This window comes from Fusarium phalaenopsidis (genome assembly GCF_050370095.1).
Source record: "Fusarium phalaenopsidis strain FUZ10S chromosome Unknown contig_32304, whole genome shotgun sequence".
Classification (NCBI taxonomy): domain Eukaryota; kingdom Fungi; phylum Ascomycota; class Sordariomycetes; order Hypocreales; family Nectriaceae; genus Fusarium; species Fusarium phalaenopsidis.
In genome coordinates, this window is record NW_028145404.1 from 264,453 (window position 1) to 284,108 (window position 19,656).

The following is a 19,656-nucleotide window of genomic DNA, read 5'->3' on the forward strand; positions in this document are numbered from 1 at the left end:
CAACAATACTTGGAGGGGAGGAAGACCTTACTGTATCCTTTTATCAGTGTGTTTGCCAGACCAGTCAGACATTTTAGGACTCCCTGCGCAACTTCGTGTTTAATGAACGGCAAGCGATCCAGGTCGTCATTAGAAAAAGTGGTTTTCCAGACCCGTAGTCTCTTGAGCTCCTCTCCTAGTAGGAGGTTTTCGAGATTGAATGTCGTTCGGTTTGTGCCGGTGCAGTCTCTTGTCCCCAGTTCCTCCTCATCAGACACTGCAGTATCTGAGGGCAATTCATCGACACCGCCGCATTCGGGGTCATCTGTTGGGCTATCACTGCACTCTTCTCTGCTAGTGATATCATCTGCGACGGTGGTGGGAGGGCTGACAGGTCTGTCTTGCCCTTCCTCATCCTGGCCTTGGCTCAACGGTAGCGTTTCGTCCTGAATGATCAGGCTCCAAAACCGAGTGATCGAGTCGAAAAGTCTCGACACCAGTTGGCCGTTTTTTTCATGGACACTCGATATGGGGTCCTGTACTTCCGATTCTGGTGTCAGAACTTGTGCTCTAGGCACCTCTTCCACCGGAGGTACATAGTCACCAGACTGCGTAGCCAAAGACGATTGGTTTGCGAAAGATCTCGAGACTGATCGAGTGAAATATTTCCGCGGCAAGCATGGCTCGCAATGATAGACATCAATTGATCCTCTTCGTACCATTGTGAGATCGCAGGAAAGATAATGTCAAAAGCCCCGACGTTTCAAAGAATTGTGGTAAGGGGGAGGGGATAAGAGAGGACAACCGGTTCGCACGAAACAAATTGTACCATCAGATTCGACGGTCAGACTGGAAAGATTACCTTAATTAGGTCTGTGAACACAGAGACGGGCCCGTTGCCGGACCTGTGGGCGATCACACGCTTCTGAGCCCGAGCCGGATGGACTGTTGGGCACATGTCTAGAGAGGCTACCTGATGGAGTACACACCACGACTGCAAACAGTAACTGCGAGGCCTAAACAGTCGCCCTGCAGAGGGAGGTCTCGAAGCGGTCAGGCGATAGCATCCGGCAAAGGTTGCCCTGCGCGAGAGGTTGTTGGTTGTCCCCCTCACCACACCAGTATCGTTGATTCAGCTCCTTACCGAAGAGATTCCTTGGCTGCATGGGCTTTCACGTCTCCACTATGATCTTTTCAGCCGCCGCTGCAATGTGATCACACACTACAGCTGCTGGCTGTGTTGTTCTTGCATGTGGTATGTCCGATTCTACTCCGAGAGGGTTGTCCCAGGCGGGGGAATGAGAGATACCGCGCCGGTATTACGCGCGAGAAACACCTGATGCCCAATAAGAAGTATGTTTCAACCCTCAAGGATATCTGTCTTGCTGGAAGTCTGACTATGATAAGAAGAGACAGCCGTGGCGCCAGTGGGATGTGTGATAGAGGCGTCAGTCTGATCAACGAGGCACTGCCGGCTGAGAGGCCTCCAGCAGGCTCGCACTGTTACGTGCCAAGTGGAATTTGTGTTGGTGTCTTGGAACTCCAGCGATTTCCACGAGTTTCCACCTCTGTGGGCTAGGTTGGCATGGCTAGAATCGGGATTATAATCGGGATTATAACACTTGGAAACAGGGAGGTGTTGCATAAGGCTGATTCCATAGCGCGAGAAGCTATCGGGCACTCTGGTCAGGTAGCATTGGTGTGATAAGCCCCAGCTAACGTCAACTTGGAGCAGATAGGGGGGTCATCTTCCAAGAACTTCTCGACAGATGGGAGTCTGCTGTCATCTTGTAAGAATGGATATCATTGGCTCTGAAGTACTGCACAATGCGTCGAGAGACAGTGGTAAGCAGTCCTCTCATGTCGGGTGTTGATGAGTTGCGACCAAATGGCCCGAGCCACCCTTCGAACCTTTCTTAAAGGGAATGGTGGTGATCATTTCTTGATACAGACAATCTATGAGGACCTATAGCTGCTCTTTCTACAATCCAATATTGGAGTCCAGCATTGGGATTCTTTGGTCGTCCCATGTGGTTGTGTGGTCATCTACCTCGGAGGCTATGGCCTCCTGGTTGGCTGTTTTGTGGCTTAGCCAGTAGATTTGACAGGATAAGCACCCCTCGGTGAGTTACCCAATGGATTCAACCTGCAATCAAGCATCCAAGGGTATTAACTATTGGTCAAAGCTAACAAGGCATACCCGATAAATGTGCTTTAGCGTAGCACTCCAGCTCCCTTAATCCACCACTTTGATAATGGAACTTGGCAGGTCATTAAACACAGATTTTCTAACCCGGTGGCAGCTGGGGGACCAAGGTTAATTACATTGTATATGAAACGAAATCCGGAAAGTCTTTAAGAGGCCTCTTTTGCCGTTGCTGCTGCGATTTGTTCACCCTTGCCTTCAGCCTGTCCCCAACCCTCAATCAGCTCATTGTCAGCCTCTCCCTCATCGTCACTCTCATTCCTATTCTTTATCACCTTCCTCGCTGCTCGCTTTCCTACCACAGGCAACTTCTTGACGCCGAGGTCTTTGGCAGCCTGTGATAGCAACTCTGGGTCTAGCAGCCCCGCCTGTAGTAGCACGCTGGCCTGGTCCCAGTACACATGCTCATGATAGAGTCTGCCGCCCCTCAGCGTGACGATGCTAACCATCATGATCTCGATCTTTTTATTGGTAGGCGGGACTCCGGGGAGCATCCATGGAACTTTCTCCGTATGCTTAAAGCGTAGGTGTATCTCGTCCACCACTCGGTCAGCGCCGATGGTACGCGATATAAGCGTCGTCTTGATAGAAGGCGGATTGGTAAAGAAGTCGGAGTAGAAGCGTTTTAGCTCAGCTGATCCGATGCCCCCGGTCAGGGTCGGCATGTTGGTGACGTGGGGTGTCTTGTGTGTCGTATACGTAGACATGGCTTGCTCGGGATGCTTAGAGAAGAATTTGCCTGCCGGTATTAGTCTGGCAATTCCTAACATGACTTGTAGATCTTCTTAGGAGCTCACTCTGCACGTTGTTGTCCAAAGCAACTTCCAGGTCAGGGTTAATCCCAAACACTCTTCTCGCCATAGCCAAGCTACGGCTCCACGCCAAATCGGCAGATATCCCGTCATACTCTTCCATATCATGCTCAGCAAACCCAGGCTGAGCATCATATGTATAGCTGGGATACGCGAGATTCAACTTGCCGCCGGTGCCGAGGCCTCTGCTAATCGTTCGACGTCTTGTGCGCTTCTTGCCTTGGATGCCCACCATCTGAGACTGCTTCACGACGCCGACTTCCCCGCCGGCAGTGAGATGTACCAAGGCGCTGATAGCGCTTGGGAATCGGCCATTGGGATCTGGGATTGAAGAGGGATAGTAGGCAATCAGAAGGCCGAGCTTGAATTCGGGGTTGTTGTCTAAGACATGGAAATGCTCGAGACAGATGGCTGCTGCGTCGTCGTATGCTACCCTGTGTCAACGCACGGCCAGGATGTCATTTACATCATATCACTTACCTATGATTCCAAACTTTTCACAAGGTCCCAAATTCTCTTTGCTTAAGGACTTGATTTTGCGTAGGTACCCATCACCATGGCTCTCCATGGAGATGTACTCGACATCAAAACCCTCGGCTCGCCACTCGGCGAGAGTCAGTTGGTCAAACTCATCGCTTTCTCCCGTCACGTACAATTTGGGGGGGTTGGACGGAAAATCGCTGGAGAGGAAGTTCTGGTCCCTGTAATTGTTTCCCGTCATGTTGTCATTAAGGATCTGGACATTGCGACCTTTTGACTCGGGGACGGCCGCTTTGATCAAATCCGGGACGTTGACGTTCATTTTGGTAGCGTTGATTATGGATGAGAGTTTGAAAAACGAATGATCCAGGTGATGGAGTAACTTGTCATGTTGCTCAGATGATGTTCCAAGTTCTAAGCCCTCATGACATCATGCTTGGAGCTACCCTGCGTGAGTGTGATGTCAGAACTGCCATGATTGGCTGAGTCATCATCATCTTGAGCTTCCACTCAAATTAGCCATATGTTTTACCCGAGGTGCAATAGGTATTCCATCTTATTGATGTATATATAACGTACTTGATAAGCATGCGGATCAGACAAGCATGCGGATCAAAAATCCCTCATCCTATAACATTTCCATTTAATCAATTAATTCTCAACCACCCAATATGCCACAGTCAAATAGAGAGGCTAATATCCTTCTTGCGCTCTAGGCTTATTAAAATGACCTAAAATTAAGTCTCCGACGCGCCGCAAAGGTCTATGAAATCTCTTATACTACTCTCTATCGCCGACAGCATGGCATATCTGCGCGTTGTGATTAGATCCCTAAATCACGCAAACTATCTGATCTAGAGGAATAGATTATTATCTAATTTATTCTCGACCTAGATTCACGAGGATTTCCCCCGCGACTGCGTGGTATTAAAGAAATGGCTAACTAATTGCTCGCCGACCGCAACGCGCTACCCGTCGGCAAGCGCTAGGCTAGAAACTTCATTAAGCGACACCCAGAGCTTAAGACGCGTTTTTTTCGTAAATATAACTATTAGAGGGCCAAATACGAAGATCTAACTATTATTCGTAATTGGTTTAGGCTCATTGAGAATATAATCGCGAAATATAGTATCTGATTAAAAGATATCTATAACTTTGACGAGACTAGCTTTATAATAGGCCTGATTCAGAGCGGGATAGTCGTCATAGGCGCAGAAAGGCGTGGAAGACCGAAATTAGTGCAGCCTGGAGACCGGGAATGGGTTATAGTTATTTAGGCGATTAATGCGGAAGGCCGGGCTATCCAGCCGTTTATCGTAGTTACGGGCTAATATCACCTCGCCAATTAGTACCAAGAAAGCAACCTCCCGGGCGATTAAGCTATTGCGACGTCTCAAAATAGCTGGACCGATAACGAGATAGGTCTCGAGTGGCTAAAGCACTTCAATCAGCACACAACTAACCGATCAACTAGTCCCTATCGTCTTCTAATCCTTGATGGCCACGAAAGTCACTACTCGGCCGACTTTGAGATATATTACGAGGAGAATAATATTATTACGCTCTATATGCCGCCTCATTCATCTCATCTACTCTAGCCCCTTGACGTCGGTTACTTTGGGCTACTTAAGAAGGCTTATGGTTAAGAAATAGAGCATCTAATTAAATACTCTATAACCTATGTTTCAAAGACTGAATTCTTCCCGGCCTTCTACGCCGCATTTTAAGCTACTATGACGAAGAAAAATATCAAGGCAGCCTTCAAAGGGGCTAGGCTTATTCCTTTTGACCTAGAAAGTGTGGTCTCGAAGCTTGATGTGCAGCTACGGACTCTAACGCCTGCCGAGGAGGAGGCTGGCCCCTCTAACCCTTAGGTCTCAAAGACCCCAAAGACTATCCTTAAGGCCTAATCTTAGTCTAAATACCTTAAAAGAAGAATTAGAAGGCATAAAAGTAGCTCTCCTAAATCAATTCTAGAAGCATTAAAGTCTCTTTCTAAGGGAACAAAGGCGGTTATATATGAGATAGCATTAATGAGGGCTAAGATCTAAGACCTTCGATAAGCAAATAAGGCATTAAGCCGGCGGCAGAGGGCAAAAAGGACCCGCCTATAGAAAAGAGGGAAGATAACTCTAGATGAAGGAAGGCAAGTAATTGATCAGATGGATATTGGTGCGTAGGTAGTGGCTAAATCGTCGAGAAGTAGTAGTTAAGGAAGGTCGGCGCGACCGGGGGTTTGGCGCTATGGTATATGCGGTAAGCCCGGTTATAATATAAGAACGTATTAGGTAGTGATTAAGATATCTAGGGAAGAATATAGTAAGTAGTTTTAATTAATTAAATAGTTTATTATGTTTTTATTGCGATTTATATCTTAGAGGTTAAGATTTTTGATCTGCATGCTTATCTAATCCGCATGCTTATTAAGTACGTTATACTATAGAAGCTCTAAATATTTATACGTGGTTAGATGTGGGAGCTAAATAGCGCACGCATAAGATGTATAGTGCGAAGAGTGATTGACATTGTTCCCCACTCAGGTATAAATAACCTGGACCACGACAGAAGGCCGACTAATGCAATCACTGAGTTTCGATGGGTGCGGCTGCAAGCTCTACCGGTGACCGACTGAGACCACTGGGACCAATAATAACACCATAGCCTGCGCCACTAAGAGGCTCAATGTAGAGGGAAGAAAAGGTTCCCCTATCCTCGCAGTGGAGCATGTCGTTCTGGTAGTAACAGAATTTGCCAGGAACGGAGCACTGAATTTTCTCGCTGGCCGTTAGTTGACAGGTGAGAGGTACCTCTCGCAAATCGGGATCGACCTCGGGCTGACAGCCGATGAGATCTCCATAGCCTTGGCCGGTTCTGAAGTAGGCGCAGATGCGCTGTGACCCGCGTTCGACGAGCTGGTTGAGGCCAGTCACAACGAACACGCCCGTCTGGTATGTTGTGTATGGATTGTTGAAGTAAATATCTCCCCCAAGGAGGGTCCTGACTTTGAGGAACCCACTGGCAGCTGAGCCATCACCTGGGATGATGTTGAACGCTGTTGAGTCCGGCCGAGGAGCGGTCGAGGTGGTGGATGTCTGCATCGACAGAGAGGTGGTCGCCTCGGAAGTTGAAAGTGTTATCGAGTCCGAGCTCACTGAGACACTACTGGTTGTCGATACAAAGGTTGTTGACTCGGTGGAAGACTCGGTGAGTGTCAGAGACGCGGTTGTTGAGTCAGTGCCTGGGCTCGAGGTAGTAGAATCTGTGGTAACGACCGTGGTGGAAGATGCGGCATGCGAGGTAGCGGATTCAGTCTCGGAAGAAGAGGTCAAGGCTGCTGAAGGTCCCATTAGTTCATGCCGTACGACCCAATATTGACGCTGCACGCTCACTTGAAGTAGTACCAGGCTTGCAAGGACCTGCAATTGCAGATTCAATGCAGACGAGGCTGAGAGCTAACAAGAGACTGGCCCGAGGAATCATCGTGGCGGCTGAAGGCGTTTGAACGAGTGGAAGTTGGTGGCAGAGAAGGACAGGACGCTTGTGATGACAGTGGAGCGATTCTTCATTTTTATCTCGCGGCTTCACCTCGTCTCTCTCTACACAGCAGCCAATTTCCTTGACATCCGGTACCCGTCAATAGTTAATCAATAGCGTGGTTTCGAGCGTCACTAGACGCTGGAGTTGCAGAAAATATCGATACACTAGCGAAAAAACCCCAGCTGATCCAGGGGTCTGACCTGTTGATCTGTCTCCTTTTGGGCAGGCTTATCCAACCCCTGCCAAGAGATGTTATTATCAGAATGGAAACAGACTAGCATTCTCTCCTTCTTGTTTATTCGTCTTATCCTGCGGCACAGCTGTGAGTCGCCGCGGAGCGGCCGCATTGCTCTCTCCTGACTAATAATTCTGTTGCAGGGATCATTGCTGACACTCCAGGTTTAAGCACTACTCTCATCACTCAGAGGATGTACCTATGGCTTCCGATATCCTTGGAGTAAACCCGCCCTGATGCCTGGTTTCTTTGGTGTCCCGCTCCCGCTCGGATGAGAGGTCACCTGTTATTCCGACCAACACAGAGAAATGACTGGGAAAGGATTTCAGATTGATGACCTCGATGGCTTGAGATATTAGTATTGTTGGAAAATATCAGCGCCCACGCCTTTTTGGTATGGTCAGTTATGTAGATACAAGTCTGGGGTTCCCCCTATTCAAAGGTGCGATGCCTTTGTCCTATCAGTCTTGATCGCCGCGTCAAAGTCGATTCCCATATCCTCCATAACACGCATAGCTACAGGACGACCACCGCCCCAAACACCACCACCTGGATGCATGAAGGGGCCCGCTAGATACAAACCCTTGACTCCGGGAACCCGATATTGGGCCAACTCTGGGGTAGGTCGGAGAGGACCCATCTGATCTGAAGACATTGACAGGCCACAGATATCACCACCCTGGAAACTAGGTGTGTCATCCTGGTGGTCTTTGGGAGTAACGACATGGTATGCCCGGACTTGTTCTGGAGTAAAGTCCACAAGATAGCCAGACAGGTAGCGGAAGAACTTTTGCGTCACCTCGTCCTTGACCTCATCCCATCCCTGGAAACCAACGCGAGCATGCTCTGCACGAACCATCACCACGGCATGGAGGATGGACTTTCCGGGCGGAGCCCGTGATGGGTCGGCGACATTGACGGCTGACGCGCCTGTCATGATGATATCTGGTATCTCGCCTTTATCCATGGTGTCGTAGCTTTTGAGGAGCTCTTCGACGCTGCCCGGACAGATGGTGTTCATCACCACGCGGTTTGCCACTCCTCCTGCCTTGAAGTTGAGTGGTTTTTCCAAAGCAGCATGGACGACCACAAGGCTATACTCGGACAGTTTGGTCTTGGAAGCCGCTGTTATGATGGCCGGGTCGATGCCGTCCACAAGTCTGCCCAAGACGTGTGGGTGTATCTGAGCCACGACGCACTCCCGCGCACGAATTTCACCGGCTCGCGTGCGGACACCAACAGCTCGCCCGTTCTCGGTAATGACCTTGATGACTTCGGTATTCAGACGAAGCTCCCCTCCATATGCCTCTAGGCATCTGGACACAGCGGCCGTAAAGGCTGAGCCACCTCCACGGGGCACCGCCAACCCGTACAAGGTCATTAGGCCAACGCCCAGATACGCCATCAAGCCGATCCCTGGGGTTTTGGGATGCGCTAGTTGGATCTCGGTAACAAAGCGAAGAATGGCTACTCTCACAGTCGGATCCTTGAAGTACTCGTTGACTATGTCAAGCGAGCTGCACTTCGCACTCGACTCAAGAGCCGCAGCGACATCGGGGTGGCCGGACAGATCTGGGGGTGTCGTAGCCGGAGGAACAAACATGCCTGGCATGATGAGCTTGGTGATCTTGGCAGCCAATTTGGCAAAGCGCTGGTACGCTTCACCTTCCTCTCGGGTTGAGACGGCGGCGATAGCATCAGCAGTCCGTTTGATGTCCTGGTATAGAGGGAGGACTCCATCTTGGAAAATGATTGCATAAGCCGGCTCCAGCGGAAGATACTGCAACCCATACTTGGACTGAAGCTGCAGCTCATCATCAGTGATCAGAGGGTTGCCCATAATCATCTGATGGATGGCGCTGTGACGTTCGCTGGTATAGCCTGGCTCAGCCATGGGCAGAGACGCGACACCTCCACCAGGGTAGGATTGTCGCTCAAGAACAAGAACCTTTTTTCCAGCTTTGGCGAGGTATGCGGCTGCGAGAAGGCCATTGTGCCCGGAGCCAACGACGATAACGTCAAACTCTGGCTCGGAGGAAGACGTCAGCCGGCCGATCTTTGAAAAGTCGTTCATTGTGTGGTGTCTGTTCGTGATGGGCAGTGATATTAACCCAAGGTATATCAATGATTGGTTGAAGGAGAGGTTTGATTGAAAGTTGAACAACGGTTAATAGAAACGTATTTGCGAGTTGGTTTATATAAAAAATGGCTGTCGCCTACCAGCTCTCTATCCTAAATACTGTATCCCTAACTAATCGAGAAGTCAGAACAGACTTCAAGGCTAAACTAGCCCATGTCGACAGGCTTCGGAAATGTGGTGGGGGATGTCTGCATAGTTTCGGCCATTGTGGGGTAGTAGTTCCGCAACGTCCAGCACACCGCAAAACGACTGGCTTGGTGGGTGCGGTCAAAAGGGGTAATTACTCCGAGCATACATGGCTAGGTACGTCAGGAGTATCGGCTTCTCAACTTGAAACAGGCAGGCATCGGAAATGTGGTAGGGTGCTCCCCACACTTACATGATGCCGAGGAAGGCCAGGATATTCGCACAACCAGAAAGCCGGATATCCGAAAGATACCTTTATTGTGCACTGGTACTTGACGAACATGTGACATTTCCAGTATATATTGAATCAGGATACGCCGTATGCGAGCGGGGCGTTGAAAGTGCTTCATTCACAACTCCAACCTTCAAGCATAAGATTCTCCAACTCTACTTAGACAACATGGCCGACCCAAGTCTCACGACTGAGGCACTCGCTCAGACTAAGCGTCTGGGGAAATTCATACCCGGTGAGCCTAGAAATGAGCCTGGTTTCCATTACGAGCGTCGAGCTAACAGTACTTGGAGGATGGGATCCCAAGCTGTTGGGCACTCGAGACCCCAACCCAAGGACCATCGTCGAAGATGGCATTATACAGGATTTGGATGTCGCTATCTCCATCAGGGATGGCACAGTTCTCAGAGGCAACATATATCGTCCTGAGAACCGCCGGAATGAACTTCTGCCTGTCGTCCTCAACTACAGTGTCTATGGCAAAGATGGTGCCGTTGACATCTGCGTCTTTCCGCCAGCCTCTGGACTGGATGCTTCTCGCATTTCCAAGCTCTACATTTTCGAAGCAGCGGACCCCGGTTGGTGGTGTCAGCAGGGGTATGCTGTTGCTTCCGTCGATGCCAGAGGGTCGCATCAGTCAGAGGGAGACAAGGGTTACTACACCCGTGATGTCGGCCTCGACGGTGAGAGACTGGGCCATGGAGGGAACGTTCTCCTTTGCTGACTCTTGTACCAGGCTATGATGTTGTCGAATGGCTTGCTAAACAATCATGGAGTAATGGAAAAGTCGCGCTTTATGGAGCTAGTGGATATGCCATGGTAATCTGGCTAATTGCAGCTGAGAGACCCCCTTCACTGGCGGCAAGTATCCTGGGCTTTTTGCTTAGACCTGTCACTGACTTTGCATTGCTTAGGCTATCATTACTATTGACGGAATGACGGACCTTTACCGCGAGATGACATTCAAGGGAGGAATCCCCGAAACGCAATTCAGTGGCCTGTGAGGAACAATCCCATGATACCGTTTCTGTGACTTTGCTGTGTGATACTGACTTGCATCTAGGTACCCTGTATTCTGGAACTGGGGCCGCAACCTTGTCGAAGATGCTACTTATGGTGGACTTGAGCACCCCTACTTCGATGACTACTGGAAGAGCAAGTTGCCCAACCTCGAAAACATTGACTGTCCTACGTACATCATCTGCGGCTGGGGTGATCACTGCATTCATACACGTGGCACGCTCAACGCTTGGAAGAAGATACCTGCCAAGGAAAAGTTCCTTGAGGTTCATCAGTACCAGAAGTAAGGAGCCTCATCTCTAAAGCTAGCTTTGAATTGTCACTAACCATATACAGGTGGGAGTGGGCTACTACAGAAGAGTCACTCGGGCGCCAGAAAGCCTTCCTTGATAAATACCTGCTGGGAGAGGCGAATGAGGTTCAGTTCTGGCCAACCGTCCGGTATACTATGAGGGAGCGATATTACGGGGGAGAATGGCGCTCGGCCAAGTCGTTTCCAATCGAGACCACCGAGCATACGCGTTTCTTCTTGACACCGTCCGGGGGTCTCAGTCGCATTACGCAAGGAAAGGAACAGTCACTTTCATATGATGCCGAGGGCGGAGAAATCGCATTCGATCTCCCCATTACACAGGCATCACTGGAATTTGCCGGTCACGCCAAGCTCCGTCTCTGGGTCGAAGCCAAGGGCGCGGATAACATGGATCTCTTCATTACTCTCCGCAAGCTGGACCGCGATGGTAACCAGGTCTTCTTCCCTTGGTTGACAGTTGTCGATACCGGCCCCATTGGCTTTGGCTTCTTGCGGGTGTCGCGCCGTGAGCTGGATGAGAAGTCATCGACACCTTACCAGCCTGTGCACAGTCACCAAAGGGACCTGCCCCTGGCATCGGGTGAAATTGTTCCCGTGGATATCGAGGTCATGCCTACCAGTTGCCGTCTGAGACCTGGGGAGCGTCTTCAGGTTGTCATTTCTAGCCACGATTACGGCACTTATCCAACGAACATACCCGTGTCGCGACATCCCAACACAGTGAACAAAGGCACGCATGTCATTCATTTTGGTGGGAAGTACGATAGTCACCTTGTCCTTCCTGTTATCCCTCCGGCGACAAATTCTTACTCCGAAAACAACAAGACCGTCAAAATGGCCATGTTGGCTTCGCGTGTACCTGGCTGGAAGGACGACAAGTTTTTGCACGAGTACACTGAGGTCCACGCCGGAATGACACAAAAGATTGCGGCCCAGGTTCCTGTTTTACGGAATTACACCCAGGTTGTCGCAGTACCTAAACCGGCTGTGCAGCTGATTGGCATGGACGCCTCGACATCAACCTCATGGGACTGCTCTACGATTCTGGGTTGGTCAACTCTCAGAGCACTCTGGGGTTCATTCCATGCCCCAGACTACAAGGCCTCTGCAGGGAGCCATGTGTTTGTTGACGAGTCTGGTACTATCGGATTACTCTGCCAGTCGACAGTCGATATTGTCATTGATCCGGTGGAATTCGAAAACCGCGATAAGGACTCCGTCCTGATGGTCTTCTACCTAGCGAAGAATTCACAAGCTGCCAAGGATCGACTCGGAGAAGACATGACCGCAAGAGCGAGTACCATTGTTGAAGCCTCTAGCGGCACCAAGTTGCTACGCTATGCTATGAACAAGAGCGTCACTCCTGATGACACTAAGGATTTCTTCGCCGATACACCTTTCTTGACCGCGGATTGGACCACCATGGGAGCCATGGAGCAATTTTGGTTCGCAGGCATGGATGGAGCTACAGCCTTCCTCGAGGATGAGAGACGCAGACGTGCGTTGGAGGATCTCCCGGAATCATTCGATTTGCATAAGTCTGTGTTCTTGGGTGGTAGGGAAAACAGGGTGGTCACCAAAGACTTGGGGTTTTGAGTAGCGGACTTCAGCTAGAATGAATATGAGGAGCAGTTAGTTGTACCTACAGAAGAAGCATGACTCTTAATGATCGGTGTTTATACCTGTAAGTGAACCCGAGGCTGCGATAACCATTTTGCGGGGATTATACACGCCTTGGATGACAACAACGTTGGCAGCAGTGATTGGTGTATTCCGTCCGGGTTATGGTGTTTTTTTATGCCAACATGTGTCGAGAAGTGTGCTCTTTGTTATTGTGACTGATGGCTTCATTTTGGGGCGTCACTATGTGCACAAACGTAGATGACAGCAGTGGAGAAGAAAGCTTACTCTATCCAGACAATATCAAGCTTGTGAAAAAAAAAAAAATTGTGATTATGTTCCCTTGCGTAATAGGATGCCCTGGCTCCATGCAGTCTGTCCGTTCTCTAATTGCTCTACAGACGAGAAAAGGAAAGATAGTTAAAATCAGGATCCATATCATTCTTCGCCCAAACCCTCAGCATTTCCTCAAACCCATCATAGGTATTGACGAAAAACTTGCCTTCCTTCAGGCCATTCACAATCCTCTTAGCCACAACACTAGCTGGACGACTCTGAGTTGATACAAATTCGGCGAAACCAGTGTTAAACTCGCTGGGGGCGGTGCCCGTCAACTCATGAACCGACTCCGTGTAAGTGAGGTCAGGGAAGACGATGCTGACCCCGACGCCAGTGGGTTTGAGTGACATCGCCATGCACTGGGACATGGATACGTCGGCACCCTTTGTGATACAATAACCGAGGAGATTTCCAGCGACCATTGGTGGCGGGACGAATGCGTTTGGCGATGCTGTATTGATGATCCAGCCAGAGCCACGGGCTACCATGTCAGGCAAAAAAGCCTGGGCAACGCGGATATAGCCCAGGACGTTGACGTCTAGTTCACGCCGGATGTTCTCCACGCTGGCGTTCAGGATGCCGCCACTCCGAATAAAGGCGGCATTGTTGTACACGATATCCGGAACGCCGACATTCTTCAAGACGTTTGAGGCGAACGTTTTGACTGACTCGTCACTGGTCACGTCGCACTGGTAAGCGCAAGCTTTCTGGCCACGGCTTTGGAGCTCCGACACTGTCTTCTCTTGAGGTTCCAGTTGGATATCGGCCAGGACGACATGGGCGCCAGCTGCAGCGAGCTCGATGGAGATTGCTTGGCCGATGCCACGGGCGGCACCTGTGACAACAACGATTTTGCCTTGAAAGTCGAGCATGATGGGATGTAGTGATGGGGGTAGACTCCTTGTGTAACATCGACGAGGGTGGAGAATAAGTTTCAACAGATACCGAGGAAATAGGACCTTATATGCTGCTACACTACTTTGTGATGCTCTATCAGCTCGATAGGACACATTCTGAGCTCTTGTCCATTGAGGATGTTGATGTGTAATCGGAATCTGGGGAATGTTTATCGGCATCTCCCCGCGACCGAACTGCCGCTAGGCGGGGCCGCCGTGGAGCAAAGTGTGGGGAGCGTGTTTCATCGGTTGTGGGTTGCTGAGGTTCGAGGTACCTGATACTAACGTGGCCTCTACAGGTTGCACTCTCGTTTGGTCAGTGATACAACTGATCTTCACAGTCATGAACCCCCTGCAACCCCGCGTTGCCTCGTCAACTGCCGCTGGGCATAACCGTCATCGGGTGGCTTGACCAAGAACGCGGGGAGATCGTATTGTGGAGGGGCAGGGAACGGGAAGCAGAGGGGTAATAAATGGTGTGTCCCTCTCATTCTCGCTCTTGTTCCGACAATTCCTGCTTCTTTTCTGACGTGGGGCCGTACCCTGCAACAATGCCTTCATGCCGTGACTGCGGCGCTACCTTTTCTAGAAACGAGCATTTTCAACGTCACCGGCTTCGGCATCTCGGTCTCCGGCCGTTCACCTGTGATCAATGTCCATCTGCGTTTTCCCGAAAGTGAGGCTAAAGGCCAAACCCCACGTTTGCCGACATGTCAAGCTAACGTCTTTGCCCTAGGGATGCACTTAGCCGACATATGCAGGTTCACGACACAAACGCAACGCCGCCGAAGCGTCAGAAGACATCCTACATAGCACAAGCTTGCATTCACTGCGCCAAATCTAAGCAGCGTTGCGATGGTCAATTGCCTTGTACGAGGTGCACATCGAAACTCTTGGGATGCGCCTACGCACCGATGAAGAGGGGACGCCATGGCGAAGGGAATCAACGAAGCCCTGACGGTGATGGACAGATATCTGAGCATTGCGATTCAGACCAAGGTATGCGGGCCGTAGATGGCTTAACTTCTCCTGGGAGACCGGGTAGTATAAGCCTCCCGCAATCTGGAAACGAGCCCGGATACGGCAGTGCTTCCTCCACAAGCCTTCCATTGGCCGGCCAAGCATCGATGCAGAGCCTCCTGGATCCGTCAATCGCTGCTCCGGAGCTCTGCATTGATCAAAACTTTCTCTCGGGATGTGAAAGTACCTTCCAGAACTTAGGTTGGGATAGTATTGACCCCCTTTGCGGTCCAGCGGTGTGGCCGTTGTTCGACTCTGATCCCACCAGTTTCCTGGGCCATGCGACAGAGTTGCCCGAAACTTCTATTCGGGAAAAAGAATCTCAACGGCTCGGTGCTTTGGCAGCCGCTTCCATACCATCTCCAGCCGAAACAGAGGTAGAGATGCTGGCGACTGACGCACCACCACCTACCTTCACACAGACAGCTGACGCAAGCTCTCCTATTTGTGGAACGGCAGACACAACAAAATCATCCAGTGCTCGAGGGATTAGTAGTGGAGACGGTGAAAGCCAAGATCTGGAGTCTTGGAGAGCCGAAGACTACCATCATGTCCCGTCCCTGACACAAGACACCTACGAGATGATGGTTTCGTATTTTACTCGCCTCAACGCCGACAACGAATTCTACGTGCCTTTTACTGCACAAAGCTTTCCGTCAATGAACCACATCAACATCTTTATACAGGTCTACTTTGAGGAATTTCACCCTGTGTTTCCTTTCTTACACAAGGCGACATTCGTTCCTCGTAGAGATGATTGGCTACTCGCCGTCGCTGTTGCCGCTGTTGGCTGTATCTTCTCACGGACCCTGAGATCTGAACAGACCTTTTATGATCTACACGAATTCCTGCGCCGAGCCATCCATCTCAGGGTTAGTTCTTGGTCTCTATTCCTTTGGCTACAGAATGTTAATGTCAAATCAGGTGGAACGCTCTCGGACTTTGCCGCCTGATATTCATGTCGCTCAAGCCACTGTCCTCAACCAGGTCGGCATGATGTATTCCGGGGAGATGAGACTTGCTGAAGCCGTGCCCACCACCATGGCTCTTCTTGCAACCCTATGTAAGAGGATCTCCTTCTACGCCAAATTCAGTGAGTTTGGAGTACCGTTAGACAATGCAGCGCATCCAACTTCAATGGATTGGGAAGATTGGCTTCGTGAAGAGAGTAAGCGACGACTCTTCTATTTTGCATGGGTAAGTATTGTAACACTTGGCGTCGCAGTACGAATTATGGGGTCTTAGTTCTATCACAGGTTCTCGATTGCCAGTACAGTTGCTTCTGGTCAGCTCCTGCGGTAATCCCCATCGAACTTCTGCAGCTGCCGATGCCTTCTCATGAGTCAACTTGGGATGCATCTTCCCAAGAGGAATGGCAGGAGAGCTTGAGCAAATGTACGTCTCCCGGATATTTTGGAGGAAACCGCTAACCTTGTCACCCGACCAGCTTCGCACTCACCGGCTCCCCTACGTCAGAGGCTTCTTGACCTGTATTGCTCCGGTGAGGTTGCCAATGTCGGTGAATTCAACACTCTGCTCCTTACAATGGGAGTGTACCATGACGCTCCCAAGCTCCAGAACGCCTTTATATATCTAGACCTCCTTCAACGCCACGCGGCAGCTTTCTCCCCAACCAGACTATCTCGGGCTGTCCAAAGCCATATCCATCTGCTATCATTGTTCACTCGCTTGCCCGTACGAGAGCTCTTTGCATTTTCTGGCTGGCGCGTAACTGAGGCCCAGCGAGCTACCAATGTTACCAAGCTGCGGCACTGGATACGGAATAACAACGAGGCAAAAATCGCCGTCACGCATGCATGCCGTGCGTGGTCAATAATCCGAACAAAGCCCACAGCAGCACAGCACGAAGGGATTGGAGTGCTGCTCGCAGCCTTGGCAATATGGGCGTGGATCGAGCTTGGCGAAAGGCCCGCAACTGAAGACGTGAACAAACTGCCAACTATACGGCTAGATGACTTCGACAAAGAGACAAGGGGCTGGTCCACCGACGGTGGACACAAGCGAATTTATCTCGGCGGGGTCGGATGTCTTTGGGATTGCGGTGTCTCGAAGAGATTGGTGAGCGAGACGGTGCAGATCCTTAAACGTAGTTCTTGGCCGGAAACTGCCATCACATCACGAGTTTTACAGCAGAAGCACAGCTCTCTAGTTGATAAATGTTTTGAGCTTTAGTTAGTAGACCCGTGGTTTTAATCCGATGACTTCCCATTGCCCACAATATTGACTTGGCAGAGCAAGGCGTATGCGCGGGGCGTAGGGCGTAAATATCGGAGCCGGCCATCACGCCATGGATGAACTGAAGCTCTCCTAGCGGTGACAGCTGTGAGTCAGCATTGTTTGAGAAAAACTCGAATCCATATTACAAATCACAGCCAGACGCGACAGATAGAGAGCCCTTGGCCAGACACCATTGGTGAACCACAAGTATCTACTTAAAGGCCCTTTCGGACATCCCAGCACCGGAGGCTCTCATCATCGCCACCAGCCTTCTATTTGCCGAAAGCATCTCAGCTATTCATCATGGGGTCGCTACCGGGAGATTATCCCACCCACAACCCCAATAACCCCTACAGCAACACACCTCAAGCGGGCATCTCATACTTCACTCCCGCGCAGCAGCCCGCCGCCGGCACCCGAATTCTAGACGACCCCAATGGATCGCCTTGCAAGCTATTCACGCCCTTGACAATCCGCGGTGTTACCTTTCAGAACCGCATCTTTCTGGCACCTCTATGCCAATATTCTGCCATTGGCGGCTATGCAAACGATTGGCATGTCGCCCACCTTGGCGGCATTCTCCAGCGTGGTCCCGGCATGGCCATGATCGAAGCTACGGCCGTACAGCCAGAGGGACGCATCTCGCCGCATGATCTAGGCCTTTGGGAGGATGGCCAGATAGCCCCGCTCAAGCGCATTGTCGAGGTTGCTCACGGCCAGAATCAGCACATCGGTATTCAGCTCGCCCATGCTGGGCGCAAGGCCAGTACTGTACCGCCCTGGATCAGCGCCAACGCCGTGGCAACCCCCGACATTGGTGGCTGGCCTGATGAGATTTACGGACCATCTCCGTTGGCGTATAATGATGTCTTGCCAAAGCCAAAGGAAATGAGTCTGGCACAGATCCAAGCAACCAAGGAGGCATTCGTGGCTTCTGCCAAGAGGGCTCTTGAAGCTGGCTTCGACATCATTGAGATCCATGCCGCTCATGGATATCTGCTTCACCAGTTCCTCAGCCCCATCAGTAACCAGAGGACAGACAAATATGGCGGAAGCTGGGAAAATCGTGTCCGAATCGTTTTGGAGATCACGGAACTTATCCGAGGAGTGATCCCTGACACCATGCCGCTATTTGTCCGCGTTAGTGGTACGGAGTTGCTGGAAGGCCTTGATGAGTTCCCTGAGAGCTGGACTATCGCTGATAGCACCAAGCTTGCGCTTCTCCTCGCCGACCGAGGCGTCGACCTGCTTGATGTCAGCTCCGGTGGCCTCCACCCAAGCCAGGCGACCGGTATAAAGCCCGGGGCCGGCTATCAGGTGCCTTTGTCGCAAGAGATCAAGAAGGGGGTTGGCCAGAATATTCTCGTGGCTGCTGTTGGGGGCATCAAGACGGGTACATTGGCTGAGGAGGTTCTCCAGTCTGGTATTGATGTTGTATTCTGCGGGCGCTGGTTCCAAAAGAACCCTGGCCTAGTTCACGCTTTTGCCGATGAGCTTGGAGTAACTGTCAAGATGGCTAACCAGACCGGTTGGGCCTTTAGAGGACGTGGAAAGAGGTAAATCACTATTCTAAGAACACTTTAGACAAGTAGCCGTTGTGAAAAGAAATTATTTCTGCCTCTATTAAAGTTACCTTGCTCGCCAGCCTCGTCTCACCAGCCCGTGCTTCTTCGTTGTGGCAAAGACAACGAAGATTAAAAACAGAGCTGAGAAGAGGCTTCCAAGATATATGCTGAACGACAAGAGGGCACCATGTACTCACCCACAGTTACCTCGTGTCTCCACTATTGCGCCTCCTTTGCTATCGAAAGCTCAGATGATAGACCTTTGAACCGAACGAATGTCGATACTTTAATTGTTTTCCTAGTTACTACCTTGAAGCTTAGACGCTGGCCTTCCCAACTTGGTTCCCAGATGCAGCTGGAATTGTGATTGCATCGCCTTGATGTCCGCCGGTGCCAGCCATAGCTATGATGGAAAACAGGGCCAACTTCCTTCGGAGGTCAAAGCCGGCTGGGTTTTCCCTCCCAATTTGAGCCCAGTGAGTGCAGGGAACGTCTTTCATCGTACTACTCATGGTGAATCGTAAGATACATACGGCTTGGTCTGTGGTGCTATGGTTGTGAAGTCGAGTCGAGGCATCTTCATTTGAGGCTCACTTCGACTCAACTCATCTTCTCAATGCTAGACTCATTTCAGGAAGATCCGCCACGGCGTAGGTGGTTATCGTTGATGGATATTGGAGGAAGGATGGCGCAAGGCGTAGGGCGTGCCAAGCTCCGCATATCGGCATCCGAAAACTTTTCAATGTAGCCACTCCAATGCCCTCGCATCAAACGAAGATGGATGAATGATGAATATAATATTTATTTTATCGACTTATGAATATTCGTCATCTCCCTT

At 50.6% G+C, this 19,656-nt stretch overlaps 6 protein-coding genes across 6 annotated transcripts; 2 read left to right on the forward strand and 4 right to left on the reverse strand.

The window, feature by feature from the left end:
• Window positions 1–2,334: 2,334 nt before the first annotated feature.
• LRP88_09410 (ester cyclase) lies at window positions 2,335–3,799 on the reverse strand (the record flags this gene model as incomplete). The annotated part of the gene is made up of 3 exons (XM_083245896.1): window positions 2,335–2,924; window positions 2,983–3,426; window positions 3,478–3,799. The coding sequence occupies 3 exons, from the start codon at window positions 3,797–3,799 to the stop codon at window positions 2,335–2,337; spliced, it is 1,356 nt and encodes a 451-aa protein (XP_083097009.1).
• A 2,260-nt stretch (window positions 3,800–6,059) lies between these two features.
• Window positions 6,060–6,575, reverse strand: LRP88_09411 (uncharacterized protein; the record flags this gene model as incomplete). Its single annotated transcript, XM_083245897.1, has 1 exon — window positions 6,060–6,575. The coding sequence occupies one exon, from the start codon at window positions 6,573–6,575 to the stop codon at window positions 6,060–6,062; it is 516 nt and encodes a 171-aa protein (XP_083097010.1).
• Window positions 6,576–7,685: 1,110 nt separating this feature from the next.
• LRP88_09412 (phytoene desaturase family protein) lies at window positions 7,686–9,323 on the reverse strand (the record flags this gene model as incomplete). The annotated part of the gene is made up of 1 exon (XM_083245898.1): window positions 7,686–9,323. One exon carries the CDS (start codon window positions 9,321–9,323, stop codon window positions 7,686–7,688), a length of 1,638 nt encoding a protein of 545 aa, XP_083097011.1.
• A 652-nt stretch (window positions 9,324–9,975) lies between these two features.
• LRP88_09413 (uncharacterized protein) lies at window positions 9,976–12,736 on the forward strand (the record flags this gene model as incomplete). The annotated part of the gene is made up of 6 exons (XM_083245899.1): window positions 9,976–10,042; window positions 10,101–10,490; window positions 10,544–10,593; window positions 10,722–10,807; window positions 10,871–11,110; window positions 11,164–12,736. The coding sequence occupies 6 exons, from the start codon at window positions 9,976–9,978 to the stop codon at window positions 12,734–12,736; spliced, it is 2,406 nt and encodes an 801-aa protein (XP_083097012.1).
• A 419-nt stretch (window positions 12,737–13,155) lies between these two features.
• Window positions 13,156–13,971, reverse strand: LRP88_09414 (SDR family NAD(P)-dependent oxidoreductase; the record flags this gene model as incomplete). The annotated part of the gene is made up of 1 exon (XM_083245900.1): window positions 13,156–13,971. The coding sequence occupies one exon, from the start codon at window positions 13,969–13,971 to the stop codon at window positions 13,156–13,158; it is 816 nt and encodes a 271-aa protein (XP_083097013.1).
• Window positions 13,972–17,556: 3,585 nt separating this feature from the next.
• LRP88_09415 (NADH:flavin oxidoreductase/NADH oxidase) lies at window positions 17,557–18,813 on the forward strand (the record flags this gene model as incomplete). The annotated part of the gene is made up of 1 exon (XM_083245901.1): window positions 17,557–18,813. One exon carries the CDS (start codon window positions 17,557–17,559, stop codon window positions 18,811–18,813), a length of 1,257 nt encoding a protein of 418 aa, XP_083097014.1.
• Window positions 18,814–19,656: the final 843 nt, after the last annotated feature.